This window comes from Hypomesus transpacificus, chromosome 15 (assembly GCF_021917145.1).
Source record: "Hypomesus transpacificus isolate Combined female chromosome 15, fHypTra1, whole genome shotgun sequence".
NCBI lineage: Eukaryota > Metazoa > Chordata > Actinopteri > Osmeriformes > Osmeridae > Hypomesus > Hypomesus transpacificus.
The window spans coordinates 4,835,969-4,852,200 of NC_061074.1; the positions used below are offsets into that span (position 1 = coordinate 4,835,969).

General features: G+C 42.3%; 1 protein-coding gene across 1 annotated transcript; it reads right to left on the reverse strand.

Annotated features, from left to right (window-relative positions):
• Positions 1-1,735: 1,735 nt before the first annotated feature.
• On the reverse strand, positions 1,736-15,784 carry cuedc1b (CUE domain containing 1b). The gene is made up of 11 exons (XM_047035129.1): positions 15,498-15,784; positions 8,316-9,002; positions 6,735-6,862; positions 5,446-5,572; positions 5,074-5,314; positions 4,155-4,220; positions 3,694-3,783; positions 3,437-3,530; positions 3,275-3,333; positions 2,960-3,029; positions 1,736-2,767 (listed from the first exon to the last, which is right to left on the reverse strand). Coding segments are annotated over exons 2-11 (1,203 nt in total). The 5' UTR covers positions 8,643-9,002; positions 15,498-15,784; the 3' UTR covers positions 1,736-2,766.
• Positions 15,785-16,232: the final 448 nt, after the last annotated feature.

A 16,232-nucleotide genomic window follows, 5' to 3' on the forward strand; every position in this document is an offset into this window, starting at 1 on the left:
AATGTATTTCAATGTGCTTTTCTTGTCAAAAGGCATTATAGTTTGTTATTTGCCTAGCAACAAACAAGAGAAATAGGAGATATGGAGTGAAGGATGCCAAATAACCTTATCCATAGGCTACATTAACCGTGAATTATGTTTTTGGTCTATCTCAATGGTCAAGATAATGCATCTACAGTTGTGTCTGATGACTGAATGATATTGACCTTCCAGGAAAGAAACCAAGGTCATTTCCTAGTAATGTTTATGCTTTCACTGAGTCAGACAAACTAGAAACAGCAATAGAAAGATGGGGATAGTCCCTGAGAGGATGCCATTCATTTCACAAAACACCATTAAATCATACAGACCAACACCTTCAATATCTCAGTGCCTTTTTTTACAAAAAAATGTCAGGCCAAATGTGACGAAGCACTTCACGACTGATGTCATGAAACATTGGAAAACACACAAAGAAACTGGACTGGTTAACCTGTCAGTAGGTAAAATGTCATTGAAATTTGTAAACAAACAAGACCAGTCTTGTCCAAGCTTGGTATCTCCAGGAGTTGAGTTTCATAGAAATTCATCCCTATAATGTAATGTGGCTTTTCTTTTTTTCCCCACATTTGTCGACAATTGATGGACACTTTTTTTCATACTTCTATGTAGCACCCATGATAGCATCATTGTCTCGTATTATTTATTAGCAGTTATCTAAAAGAAATTGACAAAACAAATGTAATGTCACTATTACCGTTAACACCCCTGCATGACTTACAGGGAGCATTGACTAAATGTGGATCAAGTAGTCAGTGGTCCTGAGCAAGTTAAGCAGTTGATATCAAAACCTTTCCATTGCTTATGGTCATTTGGCTGAAATAGCTGACTTTGAAAGAGAACATTATATGACTAAATACTAAATACATTTATGAAATAACTTCTTATAAGGCTTTCTACATTTCTGGGAGGCACCTGTACTAACATATGGAAATATATATAATATACAGGTCTTGTTTGTGTTTAAAGTTGTTATCTAATCAGTACCAAATTCTAACTAAATTAAAATGTACAATTTAGGTAAGGAGCGCACATTAATGTCTTAAAATCTGTGTTTCTTTGATGATGGCGCCCCCTGTTTCTATTCAGTAATGGCACAAATTAATTTGTGATGGAAATGAGATGTCACATCACAATGCTATTTTACAATAGATAGGACATTAGAAAGTTCCTTGGTTCAAGCTTTATGTTCAGATCTGCTTGTGAAGATGTGGAAATTGATCCTAATAGAAAATGCAAAATACAAATTAGAAATAGAACAATAACATCAAGTTAACTGTCAATAAAATTGTTAACAATCACTGCTTTAATTGACCTTTGACCTCACTCCTTATATATGTACACAACCAACAAACTTAATTCAGTCATTCTTTAACATGTCAGTGAGGAATGTCAAATGCTGGATTGGAGGTTCATTTCAAATCAGGTACAATTCCACAAGCCAATAGATCTAAATAAGAGTGTGAAAGTTTTGGCCAATCGCTTTCTCTCTTCTCTACAGTTCTTAAGACTGCATGCAATGCGATTTCATAGCATGGATCTAGGACACTCAACACACTCACTCTGTCCCAAAATCAAAGTTTCAGACCTGAGAGCAAAACCTCGAAGCAAAGGGTAATCCCCCCCCCCCCCCCCCCCCCCCCCCCCCCCCCCCCCCCCCCCGCCCAATGTAAATTCATTAGTCTGTGAACACTAATAATATAATAATTCACTGTTTATCAAACGCTTCTGTTAATGACATTATTGTGCACATTAGAATAACACTTGTTCAAAATACACTCTCATTATGTCAACTGATATTTAGGAAAAATGAATTATACGTCTTCAAAGATATACAGTGAGAATGTAGAGCTATGGCAGTGTAGTTGGAAGGATATCTGACTTCCATAACTTAAATACTGAAAAAACAAACATTGAGGTTTATTTCAGGAGTTTTTGAAAAATGGCAGGCCATAAAATTATGCTTGGCATTTTAACAACAGTGACAATGTGGAGTGAAACAAAAACCCTGAAATAGACTTGAATAACACCCATCAATCCACACACACAGACATCTACACTATGATATAACCGCCACAGCACATTGTGTTCAGGGCCTCTCCAGAAGAAAAGTGCGGAGAGAGAGGAACTTTGAAAAGGTATCCGTTTCACACAAGCGTCTTCAGAAGCAAGCACTGTTCCGACTTGACACTGTGACGTGGAACTGAGGCAAGGTCAGTTGAAAATAGACATTTGCTTCTATTGTCAAGTCGGTGGTGATGCAATTGAGAAATGCTTTATAAATGGGTATAAATATGGTTAAGAGCCAAACAAAGGGGCTTGAGCACACTTCAGCGTATAGACTTGGAGGGACTAGCGTCATATAAAAAATCTTTGACAGGTCAGATGGACAAGATCATTGTTGTTCTGTCTACCATGCGTAACTGAGATAAAGAGACCCAATATAAAACTTAATATGAACTCATATATTAACAAAAGAGTTACAGTATACAGAGATTATAAAGCAGTATGGACACATGAAGGCCCAGAGTGAGGGAGAGAGGTCAGTCTGGTCCTGTTACTCTGGGGATATGGGGGTGAGGGTGGTAGGGTTCTGGGAGGGGTTGGCATGTGTTGGAGAGAGGGGCCAGACAGGAGGTTAGGAGGGATCAGAAAGCTACTCTGCTACCAGCCATGGGTCATTCAGCAGTCACCATGGATACCCTGATGAGGTACAGCTTGGGACAATCTGAAAATCAGAGGTCAACAGATCTTTCAGGGTAAGAAAAAACAATTTTAGAAAAATATTTCTAAAGAGTTTTGATCTCCCTCCAAAAAACCAAAGCAAGTATGACATTTCAATTTGGGGTAACATTCAATGGTATTGGTGCAAACGTGAAGTGTCTGAAAGCAATAACTAAACTAAATTATAGGTCCTCACCATGACACCCGTTCCCTGTTTTGCTCATCCTCTTCCTGAGTGGCTGACCCTTTAGGTTTGCTGTCCTCCTCTATGTAAACGAACGCATACGTACATGGAATTGAGCAATGCATAAATCATTACAAAGTCTGAAACTAAAGTGCTAAACAGTCACAAGATTGTGTGAGACTGGGTTACTGTTCAAGGGAATCCATGCAAAGTACTTCGACTTATCTTATTTTGCTATCAGACAAAATCCTAAGTGGGAAGATAAAAAATGTCCTAACAAATGTACACTTCAAGCCCTTTTTAAATCAATGTTTAATGTTCCTTTACCACATGGGTTTCCCTCCACATCATCCAGGAGGTTGGCTGTAGAGTTGGCCGTTCCAAGTCTTGAGAAAAGCAGGGTTAAGGGCAACATTTAGTTAGTAAACATTGCTGATCCGTAGCTACTGACCAACCCTGAGGAACAACGCAACACCAGGCAAAGGATACAACTGGTGTTTCAAGAGCATTCTCCTTTTTGACTTTCTCCTCTTGGTCTTCTCAGAGAATGTTCTGGCGATTTCAAACAGCTTCTTTCTCGTTGCTGGGTGACAAAGACACAAAGCAAGAGAGGTCATTTCATCATCTTCAAAAGTCTTTGCATATCAATGAGAACTGACTGCTTGCTGTGTCATTCAAACGTCCAGACATGCACCCAGACAGGTGGGTGATACTTAAGTTGTGACCCCCTGAGAAAAAGGTCTTACATTTGCCCATGTGTTTGAGTTTGTCTCTGAACATGGCGTCGTCCGAGACAGCAGTACACGCTTCCATCGAACCTGAGGCACAGTGTTCTCCTGGAGGACAACACCATTAAGAGGATACATCAAAGAAGACGCATTCACTTGCAAAATGTAATGAACCAAAACACATGCATTATGGGCTAGTCGTCTGAGGCATTAAGTGTGTGATCAACAGTGGTCAAAGAAACACACACACACGTTTGAGCATGTGCAGTATAAGCAAACATCAATGTGAATGTATATATCTACAGTACTTGAAATCCTTTGAGTTTGAGCACTCCTGGCAGTTTCAAGCAAAGGTTTGAGTGAATGAAAGGATTTCCAGACACTATTTGACCCACGTTGGACACCCAAGAGACCATGACAGTTAGACACACCCACTAGTCAAAAGAACTTGGCAGAGGAAGCATATGAATGACATCTACCTGTGGAATTCTCCATGCTAGATGAGTGATTGGACTTGGATTTCTTTGATTCATACTTCAAGCGATCTAAAAACAAAGGGTGTGAATGTTTAGCGTCAATGTGGCACACATGGAAGGGAGCAGCTCAAAGAGAGAACATTTTCAACATTAAAACTATTCCACTTGTGGAGCATCATATAGATCCAGTCAGAAACCAGTTCTTATTGATCCATTGACTGTATGTGAGAATCCAGTTTACATCATTTGAGGTTTTTTCGTTCAGTTGTATAAATGGATCAAAGGTATCTGGCTAGATTTTAAATGACCCAGCGTAAGTGGTAAAATCAGCACAATCTTGAAAACGTTTAACAATCCCTTTTGGGTGGGATTACCTCAGCCAATCCCAGGGTTCAGTCTGAAGGGATTGTTGCTTCCTCTAAATCAGAGAAATCACTAATCTGACTTTATGGGTAACTGCTGTAGGAAGGAACACACATTTAACCTATAAAATCGAGACTGGTGGTAGATCAGAGATTTCCATGTAGAAGGAAGGGTGGGTTCTGCTTTATGCAAATTTAGTACTGGTTTTGATGGACCATTGGGGTTCGTGAAGTCAGTTTCCCATTCGATCAAAAAGCGTGCAAAGATCACTCTGTGGTCTGGGATGGAGAACCAAACCTGACTAACCCTCCAACGGTTTCCGTACTAAGGTACCGCAGAAACTATCTCCAACGTGATAACGGGACCTTAGTAAACAAAGTTGGAGCTGAAGAGTCATGAAGGACAGCAGGACACAGAGATACAGAGTTGAACTAATATAGCATTGACATGATAGTGGTCTGCAAAGCAGCTTCATGAGACAGGGAGAGATATTTCCTGCCAGTGCCGTTTCTCTGTCCGTGGAGAGAATGGGTTTCGGAGCATCTAACAGTGCACATACCTCGCTCTAAGGCAACGAGGAACTCTCGGTTGCGCTGCAGTTCTCTCATGAACTCCTCGTTCTGAAGGAACAACGCAATACGCTCGTCTTCCAGATACTGCTTGAGCTTCCGCTCTTGTTCTGAGGCCCCCGATGCCCCACCTGCCCCCCCAGGGGTCCCATCAGCCCCCTGAGACTCCCTCTGGCTCATGGAGGAGAGGGAGGAAGAGGAAGATGGCTGGGACTGTTGACTCTGAGAACCCTTGATGTTGAAGGAAAGAGAGTGAAATTAGACCCATGCACACTGTACACCCAGCATTGCTAATCAACTTCCAGTTGTACTAATCCCAACACCAAGGTAACTTGGTAACTTCAAATAATAACCTTGCTCACCGTTATATTGTCCTTCTGCTGAGGCAAGATTCTCAAAAAGTCATCAGGCAGGTTCCCAAGCATGGGCGGGTTCCAGTTCCTGTAGCTTTGGACTTGTCGGTGGCCTGGGGGTGGCTGGGCCTCAAACCTAGGGGGGTGGGAGGACGGTGACAATCGAATTAGAAACTACATTGATAATTAACTATCATTTTAAAAAAACTATAAAGAAGTGCTACAGAGCTACTGTTACTATGGAAGCATGATTACTTGATTTGTTATGTTCTGGTTCAGTCATATATTCATTAATAATTAGATTGATCAATAATAAGAACACTCAGTACGTTTCCATGATGGTATCAATTCGAATCTAGCTTTATTCAGCTAATGCTAATTTCTGGGGCAACTGCTCCTAATATATATGGCAGTAAATAAACCGAATCATTGGCCGAAAGCATGTCACATCCCAGTACGATACGTGGCGCTGTCTTCATTACAACTAGTGGTGATACAGCCCTTTCCGCTTGACCTCTTCACCACTACCAACAACAACAACAACATCTACATTTCGAGAAAGACGGCGAACGGAGAGCAAGGTGAAGCTACGTCCCTCTACATTTCGAGCATGATGACAATAGTACTGCGAATGCAAACGGCGCTATTGGCTCGCGTTGTTTGTTTGTTTCTGCCGGGCCGGCTCCCGACACCGACAACTTATCGTCTTTTTCGACTTCCAGGTCACGACCTGGGAGGGAGGGCGGCGGGATCTCAAGCATGCGCAAAGACGCAGAGTCCAGTTCATAGTCCAATTAATCGTTTACAAGCATGCGATGTCCGAATTATCAACCGACTCGGATCGAATTATCTCGGGGTGTCGATCGGATCGTAGTCGGACCGCAATTATTCGAACAAAGGTGTTTACAAGAAACGGATATTCTATTTCAGTCCAAATAAGCCAGTAATTCGAGTCCATGTAACCACGGTGACTGAGGTTCATCTTAAAACGGAGACGGTGCAGCTATTCTTAAAATGGCCAGCAGGTGGAGCTTTCACAAAGCAAAACAGCATGGGGCAGATCTGCCTGACTCCCTATCCTCATCCTTATTCAGAGCATGTCAACGTGCAAGGCACACAAGGAACATTCACTTTGTAGTTCAGTCCCATTTTGTGTTTGAGTGGATAAACAACTAAAATGTCTAGGAAACCTTAGTTAGATTAATAATCCCATTAAGAAGCAGGGGGGCATTATTTTTCTCAAGATTAAATCAAGTGAAAGCTTTTCTTAATCAAGACACTTCCTGTTCTTGTTTTACCTTGGTGGAGGGGTGGGTGGGGCCTCTGGGTATTTCCGGTCATAGATGTGCATGTCGTAGGTTGGTGGGGAGTAAACAGGGGGCGGTTCCTCATCTGAACTGTCCGGTTCCAATGTCCTCTCCAAAATCTGTGTGAAAATTGTTGTTTGATTTGAACAAACTATTCTTACACACCAGCACACTCAAAGGTTCCTCTGAAAATAGTAATGGAGGCTACACATCAGAATAGAGCTGTTCAAATAAGATTATGAAGTTTGATTAAACTGAGAATACTACAAGTATAATACCAATGACCCATATCTGGGTTAAACTAGCGTCTCGCTAACAACTGAAGCATGGAGATAGTACTACATTTAACATGCTGCTTCTATTTCTTGTTCTAGACACTTGGGTTGCAGTTTACCCTAACATGACTTTGCTTGAAATGTAATATGCACGAGAGAAATGGGCTCTAAATGGCCTTTCTGTCATTGATGCCAATTTAAGTTGTACATATTATACACATTTTAGTTGTAGGGATTGTGACAACAGTCAACTCTGACTGAATATGACTAGAATAGAATCATATACTGTACTGAAAGGCCTAACCGAGTTGATCCGTCATGAATGCTATGTAACCACACTTGAAAGTGGGACAACTGCTCACTCCAAGATCAAGAATAGATGGAGAAGCAGGTTAATGTTGTGAGTGTGTATGTGCGCATGTGGGTGGAGGATGTAAGTGTACTAACAGATGCACTTTAGTTTTTCGCTTGAGTTGGGATCAAATTCAATCTCTGATCTCTCCAGGGGTTGCTCAAATCAGCAACATATCCAATGGGTCACAAAGCTAGTTGCAGGACAACATGAATTGTCTGGGATTAACAGTGCTACATATAAACAAGTCCAACCCCAACCTACACCATTTTGAAGGTAACCAGAAAGAGTTGCCAGTAACACACACCCGTAGGCCACTTAAAACTGTTCAAAGGGTCTGTTAAACTCCATATTCCTTTCTAACCTAAGAGGAAATGAATTATATTTACAACCATTGCACTAAAACAGCACCTACTGTCTTGCTCAACAGGCAGGTAAACTTCCAAGATTAAGGGACTTTAAAACCGGCTGGTGAACTATTGGGTCAAGCAGTACAAATGTTAGTTGTATAGTTCATCCCTAAGAACTAGTCTCTTTCTATAGTATCCATACCTTGATCATCAGTACTTCAGCATGAGTTGAGGAATGAGAACACTTTCACATGTAGTCTTGGGCTGGCAAGTCTCAAGGTTGTTGGTACCCATTACACTAAAAGCTGAAATCTAAAAGCTTGGGCCCCGCCGGACAAACTCGACTAAGACATAATTTAATATTTATAACATACTAATACTAGTGGCTACTAAAGCACCACACTCTTGCAAACTGTTTTGAAAACAGGTTCTCTTTACAGCTAGTCAAATGATAAACATGAAGTGATGGGAGCCCAGTGACAGGCTACAACAAAACCATGCACTCCCAGTGTTTTTGTAGGGCGGAAGTTGAGAAACACTGGGGTACTAGGCCTTGCCTCCGGACAGTAGGTGACTCAGGAGACTTCTCACTGACCTCTGGGGGGATGCTGTCATCAGAGTCGGAGCTGTCATCCGAGCCGCCTCCGTCGATGCTCATCTGAAGCAGCTGATCGATGGTGGCGTCCACTGCCCCGTTGTTCGAGCGCAGCACGCACTCTATGACCTCATAGTCCATGCTGGGGAACATGATCTTGAAGTCCTCCATGGCCTGGTTGAACTCGAGGCGCCGGACTTGCCGATTTGGCCGGCTGTTGTTGAGCTCTCCCTGGGTGGAACCGCCACCACCCCCACCACCGCCCCCTCCTCCTCCTCCTCCTCTGGAGCCTCCATTACTGCTGCTGCGCTTGAATAGGCTGGTCATTCTTTCGCCTGAACTGGCACTGCCAACCTAGTTAGGCTGGCACCTTGGCACTTACCTCAAACACTCTTCTGTCACTTCCTTGTTTTGATCACGCTAAATTGCCCTCAGATTTGACAAGCTTCTCCTTAAATCAGTTTCTCATCATAACACAAACATGGCAGTCCTAAGGAGGGGGAGTTTAACTCTTCTTCTTTTTCTCTTCCTCTGCTTGTTATTCCGCAGCATCCAACACAGTGGGCTGTGGCAGCAGTGACAAGTGCCCAGCAGAGGCTTGGAGAGACTGCGTTTATATCTGTCACCAGTTTTTAGGTCTGACGGGCAATCAACTCTTACAGCTGCATCTTGGGCTCAGAACAGCACCTGAAAGAGAAATATCCAATCAGAAGATATAGACAACATCATGTTTACCACAAGTACCTGGTTTGATCATTTATTTGAAATAATAAGCATGTCAGACCCCAAATCTGAGAGCAAAAATCTATCGTTTTAATTGTCTTTATACTTTTCAGAACATTTAGAAAGTATGCGATATTTAGGCTCAATATTTTAACAGCCTTAAAAGAGCATTCTCCTTCCTGCCTTTGTTATTTTGGTTAGATTGAGCTAAATAGAAGTCTAACAGAGGATAACAGCAGTTGAAAAAGTCCTTTTGGATCATGTCTGGCCTACGCAAACTCCGCTTCATGATTCACTCAGGGGTGTCTGTGGGCGCAAGGGGGATGGTGTCTGATTTGATCACATTAATGCAAGTTCTTCTGTCCTCTCTCTCGTTGTACTAAACCGTGCCAGTGTCCAGCATTGCCATGGCAACTGTGGCATAAACAAAAAAGCAGACACCAACTGAAGCTAAGGAAGACCTGGAGAGGGATCCCCAAAATGGAGACGTCCACGATGGTTAAATCTAGTCACGGCAAAAAAACCTCAATCATAACAGTCAGTGGATTATGGGATAGAGGTCATACTTTCACAATCAATTAGCAACAATAAGCAGACAAATATCAGTAGAATGACCACATGAAATACGCACATTTTTGTTGATTAGCCAAGACATGTCTGAGCGCCATGGTAAGTGTGTGCTAATGGTGGACACGCACAATAAGCTATGAGTGCATAGCGTCTACAGATTAAGCCCAGCTTACCGACACCGATATCAGGCCGATGTAGATAGTACTAATGGCCATCCATAGAGACCTCTGCTTTTGACCAGGTTGCAACCACTCAGGTCAGTTGGTAACAGCTGTGATAGGAAGTGAACAAATATGTCCCCACAAATAAACCAGGGCAACAGGGTAGCAAGCACGATACTTTCGTCAATATAAATAGTTCTCTCTGATACGTAGATAGACACTGACATAACTGACAGGGCAGGAAAGATTGGAGAGATTGATTGGAGTCTTTAGAGGTGGATCTAAATGGGTCAAGGGTTGGTCAATGGGTCCCTACATTCTGGCTCACAATTTTTCCCAAAACAATATCTCATAGCATGTATACTTGTTTCCTCTACAGGAAATGTAACTTCTCTCTTTTTTCAACTTGAGGGCATTTGATCAAGAAAAAGTCCAGATACTGAAAATACTGAACAATTTCAATGTTTTTGTAGGCTAAGTGTGACCAGTTATAAATCAATGATCCCAACATGGGAGATATTATGTAATGCCTTGTGTGGCCTACAGTCCCTTGACATGGCTATCAGGATACAGCCACTGGATAAATACACATTAATGTTCCCATTACCAGAACAACGTACTGCTATTTGGCTGGTGGTCTTGTATAAATACGGTTTCTTATAAGGTTATAACTTATCCTGACCTGAAGGGTGTCTGCTTGTTTAGACTTGGACACTTGGCTGGTTTGAGGTACACTTTGAAATGGAAGGAGAGATTCTACATGTATGCTGACTCATACAACACCCTAACAAACAAAGTGGTCTGCTGACCCAAAACAGGAACATGCACAAAGGGAAATTCTTTCAGAATTTAAGTCAAAGAGCAATACATTATTCAGTGCCTTAAAGTGACCTCTCCTAGGCAGAAAACATGGACATAATCATAAAGAGAGTTTACATAATCCCTGACATGAGTTATCTCTTGGTCTACACATCTGGATGTTCCTCATCTCTGGTTTCCATTACAAGATGAAAGGGGGAGGGAACAGGGAGGGAGGGGGAGGGGGGGTTAAAAGGAATGTGGTGGTCAACAGAGAAGCTGGAGCATCTCTCTGATGTCCTCAATATTGGCCACACCTCCTATGCTTCCCCTTTCCCCTCCTCGTTTTCAGTCCCCTCTTCCCCCCCAGTGCTGGGAAAAGAAATCCCTGTGATGGAAGGAACAATGCGCCCAGTGCCACAGCCCCGAGCCACATGGCAGTGCCAGGCCCCGGCCCCAGCCCCCCACTTCACCCCACCCTGCTTTGACTTCTCATCAACATAGATGTAAAAGAGTGCTGATGTAACAGAGCGCCTTGGCAATTGTGAGACACTTTCCAAATGCATGTGTGTGTCTGAGTTGTGCTTGTTTGGGATCAAGTAAAATAGTGGTGTGTGTGTGTGTGTGTGTGTGTGTAGAAGTGTCGTCAGAAAGTGTACTGTAAAGCTGACTACCTTCCCCATCTGAAAGGATTGAGAACATTGGGAATAGGACTTGACCACCGAATACTCAGTGAAGAACACCCCAAACAAGGCTGCAAAAATACTAGAATTACACCCCAGACGTTCATGTGTCAGACTACAAAAAACAATAGCTGAGAGGGTCATTGTGTCATCATGTGACCATGGGTGTCCTGACAAACCCCAAATCAAATCAGACAGCTTAGAGTCCTTCTGGAGCTACTTCCTTTTCTAAGCTAGTGTCTCTCCCATTCAAAGTAGAGCTATTTCACAGTCCAGGGCTGTACTGCGTGTCTTCACGGCCATTCAGCAGTCACTGTTAGTGAGAAAGGCCTCTCTTTTCTGTCGAGGAGCCAACAGATCAAGTCAAAGAGGGTCACCCCCATTCAAAATCCCCTCAAATAACAGAAAAAAACACCATGGCAACATGGCTTTTAGAAGAGCACAGAGTGCACGCATGCACACACAGCCTATACTTTCGGACTCATTCTTAAGTAACCAAGGTTCTCACATGCTGCTGCACATGTGAATTAAAAAAGGATCCTATCCTGCTTCATTGTTGGCTGCAGGCCAAACAGGCCAGCCAGATGTTGCAGCTCTTAAAAACACCATTTTGAAACCAGGCTAGGAAATCAATGCTGGGGCCATGCTTGTCATAAGTAATATAATAACCAGCTCACTGACGAGCACCATGGTGACTAAAATCCATTGGAAACCTAGCCTATCATTACTAAAGCATGAAGTGAAGAATTTGCTATGATTCTGACAAACTGTTCAGTGCTCACTGAATCATATTAATAGAGTAATTTCCTGTGACAATGGCTTCCACCACTGGAATCGTAACCATTAGCTAAAGAAAAGAAAAAAAACCTACAGCCATGAAACATCCTCGGAATCTGTTTACACATTGCTACATCAAATTTGGATCTGCACCATGAGTCCCAGGTCCCTGGTGGGGTCAGTGTGAGTCCACAGGACCAGTGCTAACGCATATGAAAACACGCCTCTTCCTATAGGATCATGACAGCCAACAAGGACGGCAGGGAGAAAGTCCCAGACTGTTTCCACAGAAACAGTTCTAGAATGTTGTCTATTTTCCACTTTCACAACAGAGCACCATGTAGCTTACACAGTACAGTGTTGTGTTAGGTCCAGACATGCTTTTGTATTCAGGTTTTTTGTGATTTTTACAATGACACCCACATGCTGGTAGTGTATTCTGTCGTCAGAGGCATCTCTGACTTGAAGCAACACTACTCTATGAGTGGTCAGAGGTGGTCTTGAGGTCACTAAGTAATATAATAGGCAGGCCACGAAGGGCTTTGAGAAAACAATGAAGTTTATGAGGGTAAGATTTTGGCAGCATGAACATTTAGGGAACCCACCTCTGGTTCAGGACAAGCCTTAAGGTTGATGTTGATCCATGAGATATCACAGCATGTTGTATGCTTAAACCAGTACACCAAGTCCATTGACTCTGATTATTAAATTCATGTGTCAGTGGCCTATTGCCTCCTCACTCCCAATCTTACTCACAGATTCATTGTTTTGCAAGCCTGAATGTACAAATTGGTCACAAGAGAGACCTAGATTTCAGACCTAGCGAGAGGTGATTATAAGAGGTGACTATTTCAGATTATAACTCAAGCAGATTCAACATTTGATCATCAAGACACAACCAGACAGTCTGGACCAAATAACCACCATGAATAACTTGTCTTACATGCATGGTCCCATTATGAGACCATTTTCGATGTCCTCCCCTTTTGCAGTCCATTGCCTAAAAGCTCCTCTAAGCACAGTCAAACAGGAAATCCTGCTGTAGCTACAGTATTCTCATATTTTGACTTCACTATTTCCAATGATAGGCAGAGGAGTTTTGCCAGTGTGGGCATAATCAAATATAGAATGGTGAGTAGCAATAGTAACTGTGGTGGAGTGGAGTGTTTTATCAAGGTCACCAAGGTAAAGTATAAATAAATAAAAAAAGTCCACTTTGAGAAGCAAAATAGAACAGTTGCTCCCCTCAACCAATTACAATGATCCTTTGTGACCCATAAGCATGGCACTACACTGTGAAACAGTTGAGCACTGAACCGAAGCCCCTGACTACTCCAATAGCCCATAAGCCTCCTGTTCAATGACCTTGTTCGGTACAGAAAAGAAAGGGTGGGGGGAGAGAGACAGAAAGAGAGAGAAAGGTATGCAGACACAGGATGGTAGGCACTAGGCAGTGAGTGTGAAAGGTGCACATCCATGTCAAGAGAATTACTGGAAATCTCAAAAGAACCCCCCTCCTCCTCTGTTCTTCCTGGAAGCTTCAAATGTGCAGGCCTGCTACATCTGTCAGAACACACGCTATAAAACTAATGATGACACAGTAATGGTTGCAGCGGGCTGTTTCTGGGCCATCTGCTACACAAGGGAATAGGGAAGCTCTTGCTCCTTAGCCCAGGGAGGTAGAAAATAATGGGAAAAATATCATTCCATTCATAATGTCAAATAGTCCTTTGTTGCCCTATTCTAGTGCAACATCAGCGAGCTGTGTGCTGAGTAACAAGCCCAAGTGTGACATGTATCGTAAGAAGCTTACGGACATTTCTTATAAGAGGGTTGAAGTTCTGTCTGGTGACCCTGGTCTATAAGTGGGTCTGTGACTCAAGAGGACACCCTCCACCCTCCCCATATTTCCTTTCATCCACAGAATTATGGTATACAAGAGAATGTTTTAAAGTACTCCGAGTGATGTTTGGTGTATCATGAGAACAGACATCTTCATAATACCAACTAGAGACAGGCAGAAGAGCCACTTAGATAAACTATGGTTAGGATTCAGTTCAATCTCAGGATTCATTGTGTGCAATAATGGCTTCAGATATTTCCCCTGATTCTCAGGGCTGGACTGTGTAACCCCAGCCTTCTCTGTTAGGGGCCTAGGAACAAGGGACCGTGGAGGGGAGTGGCGGCTGGTAGGGACAAACTTAGTGAAGAGATGACAGGGTTCTTTTCACCATCCCTCCTGCATCATTAGCTGCTTTGGGTGACATATGCATGACTGACATGTTGAGATCCCTCAGTTCATAGGTCTTGTGCAGATGAAGATGCAAGTTTAAAGAGCAATGACTGTCTCAATGAAAGCGATGTGAGTTAGTGTGTAAAGATTCTAAATACAATACTAGGTCTACATCAAAAGGTTGTAGGCTGTAACCGGAGATGATCTCTGCTGATGCATAAAAAAACGCAAAACAATTCCAATGTGATGTTCAGTGTTAAAGCAAGGACTTTGGTACTAAAATAACATACAGCATGAATCTATGACCTTGTTTTAACTGCGAGAAGAATCACACATACTAAACCATGACAAAGGTCACCGTGCTCTGAGCATGAGCCACTTAATTCGCCTGGTTAAAAATGTGACTGGTCGATTAGAATCCAAGACAGTTTAATTATTGCAAAATTAAAATGTTCATTTTGTTGTTTTCATGTTTCATGCTAAAGCGTCACCTTCACTTGTAGTAAAGGCGAATTGCTCTATTGGCCAGAACATTGAGTGACTTCGAAGGATCCCGTCTTATTGCAGCTGCTCCAAAGCAGTTTTAACTACATACTAGCACGAGCTAAACAGCTGACATTACGCAGTAGTCAACTCCCAGGTCAATGCATTGTCGGACTTATGCTTGACAAAACTTTGTTTTAAAAGTTATGGTGAGGTACTAAACTATGTTTTAACCCTGACAGCAATTGCTCTTAGAAAGTGATTTCTCAGTACTCGTACTGATGGGAGGCTAGTCAAACACTTTAAGCCTATTGACTTTTTTAAAATTAAATATCTCCTTTTGATTAGTTATGTGTAGGCTACAACATGTAGACATGACCCAACAAGCACAATGCCAGTGGTAATGCAATAAACATTCACCGGGCGTAGAGACAGTCTAGTTCAATAATATTATTCTAGAGGCCTCAGTAGCCTAGTCGCTAGCTAGCTAATCCCATGATAAAACAGACCCGCTAGCTTGTCTAGTGCAAGGGAATCATTCAAGGAATCTTGGCAAAGTATTAGCTGTGATGTTCTTGCACCAGTGTCTTTTAATATTGAACAATTACGCACAGTATGACGCTTTGATTTAACACACTTCTTGTTTTCAGTCGTAATCAAACATGGCTAGCTAATACAAACTTGACGTGTTTTCAAGCTAGCTAAACAAAAATATATTTCGTTAGCTAGTCTGACAATATGTGTATTTACTTACAGGGTGAGAAAACAGTCCACGTTCCGAGTTTTGATCAGATATTGCAAATCTTAGTATTCGGCAAACACTGTCCGTCCATTGACTGACTCGACATCAGACCATTCTATCTAGCGTTAGTTGTCTTGGTGCGCCCGAGACCGAGTCCACACTGGCTTGTATTTTCATGGCCCTGTGTTCACTGATAAAAGCTACTAGCTCACACCAGGGCATTGTGGAAAAAATACCAGACGAGCTGAAGTGTGTTCAGAGAGAGGCTCCTGCATCAATGTATAGTGTAGTTGTAGAAAACACACAGTTTCCTAGTGGCGAAAAAGGGGAAAATACTACAGCACACTAGGGCAACAATGAGGTATTTGCTGAATTGGTCAATTTAGTGGATACATGTGTATTTAAGACACCGACATAAAACGCCAGTTTTGTAATTATGTCTGATAAAATGCATACAAATGATGCTTTAAAAAACCTGCCAGTTTCATGGTAAAACAGCTGATATGTGATTGCAGGAAACAAATCCACAGCACACTGCCACAGGTCTGAGAGCAAGTGCCGAGGAATAAGGATTGACAACAGAACAAATGTATGTTACCCGCTCACTCCCTTTGCCTTGGGTGCACACCAGTGGCGATTTTAGACCCTTTTCAGGAGTGCTCAAGCACCCCTAAATTTCATTTTAGCACCCCAAAAAATAATAATAAAATATATATATTGTTTATTATCATTTGATGCTGGTAGTTC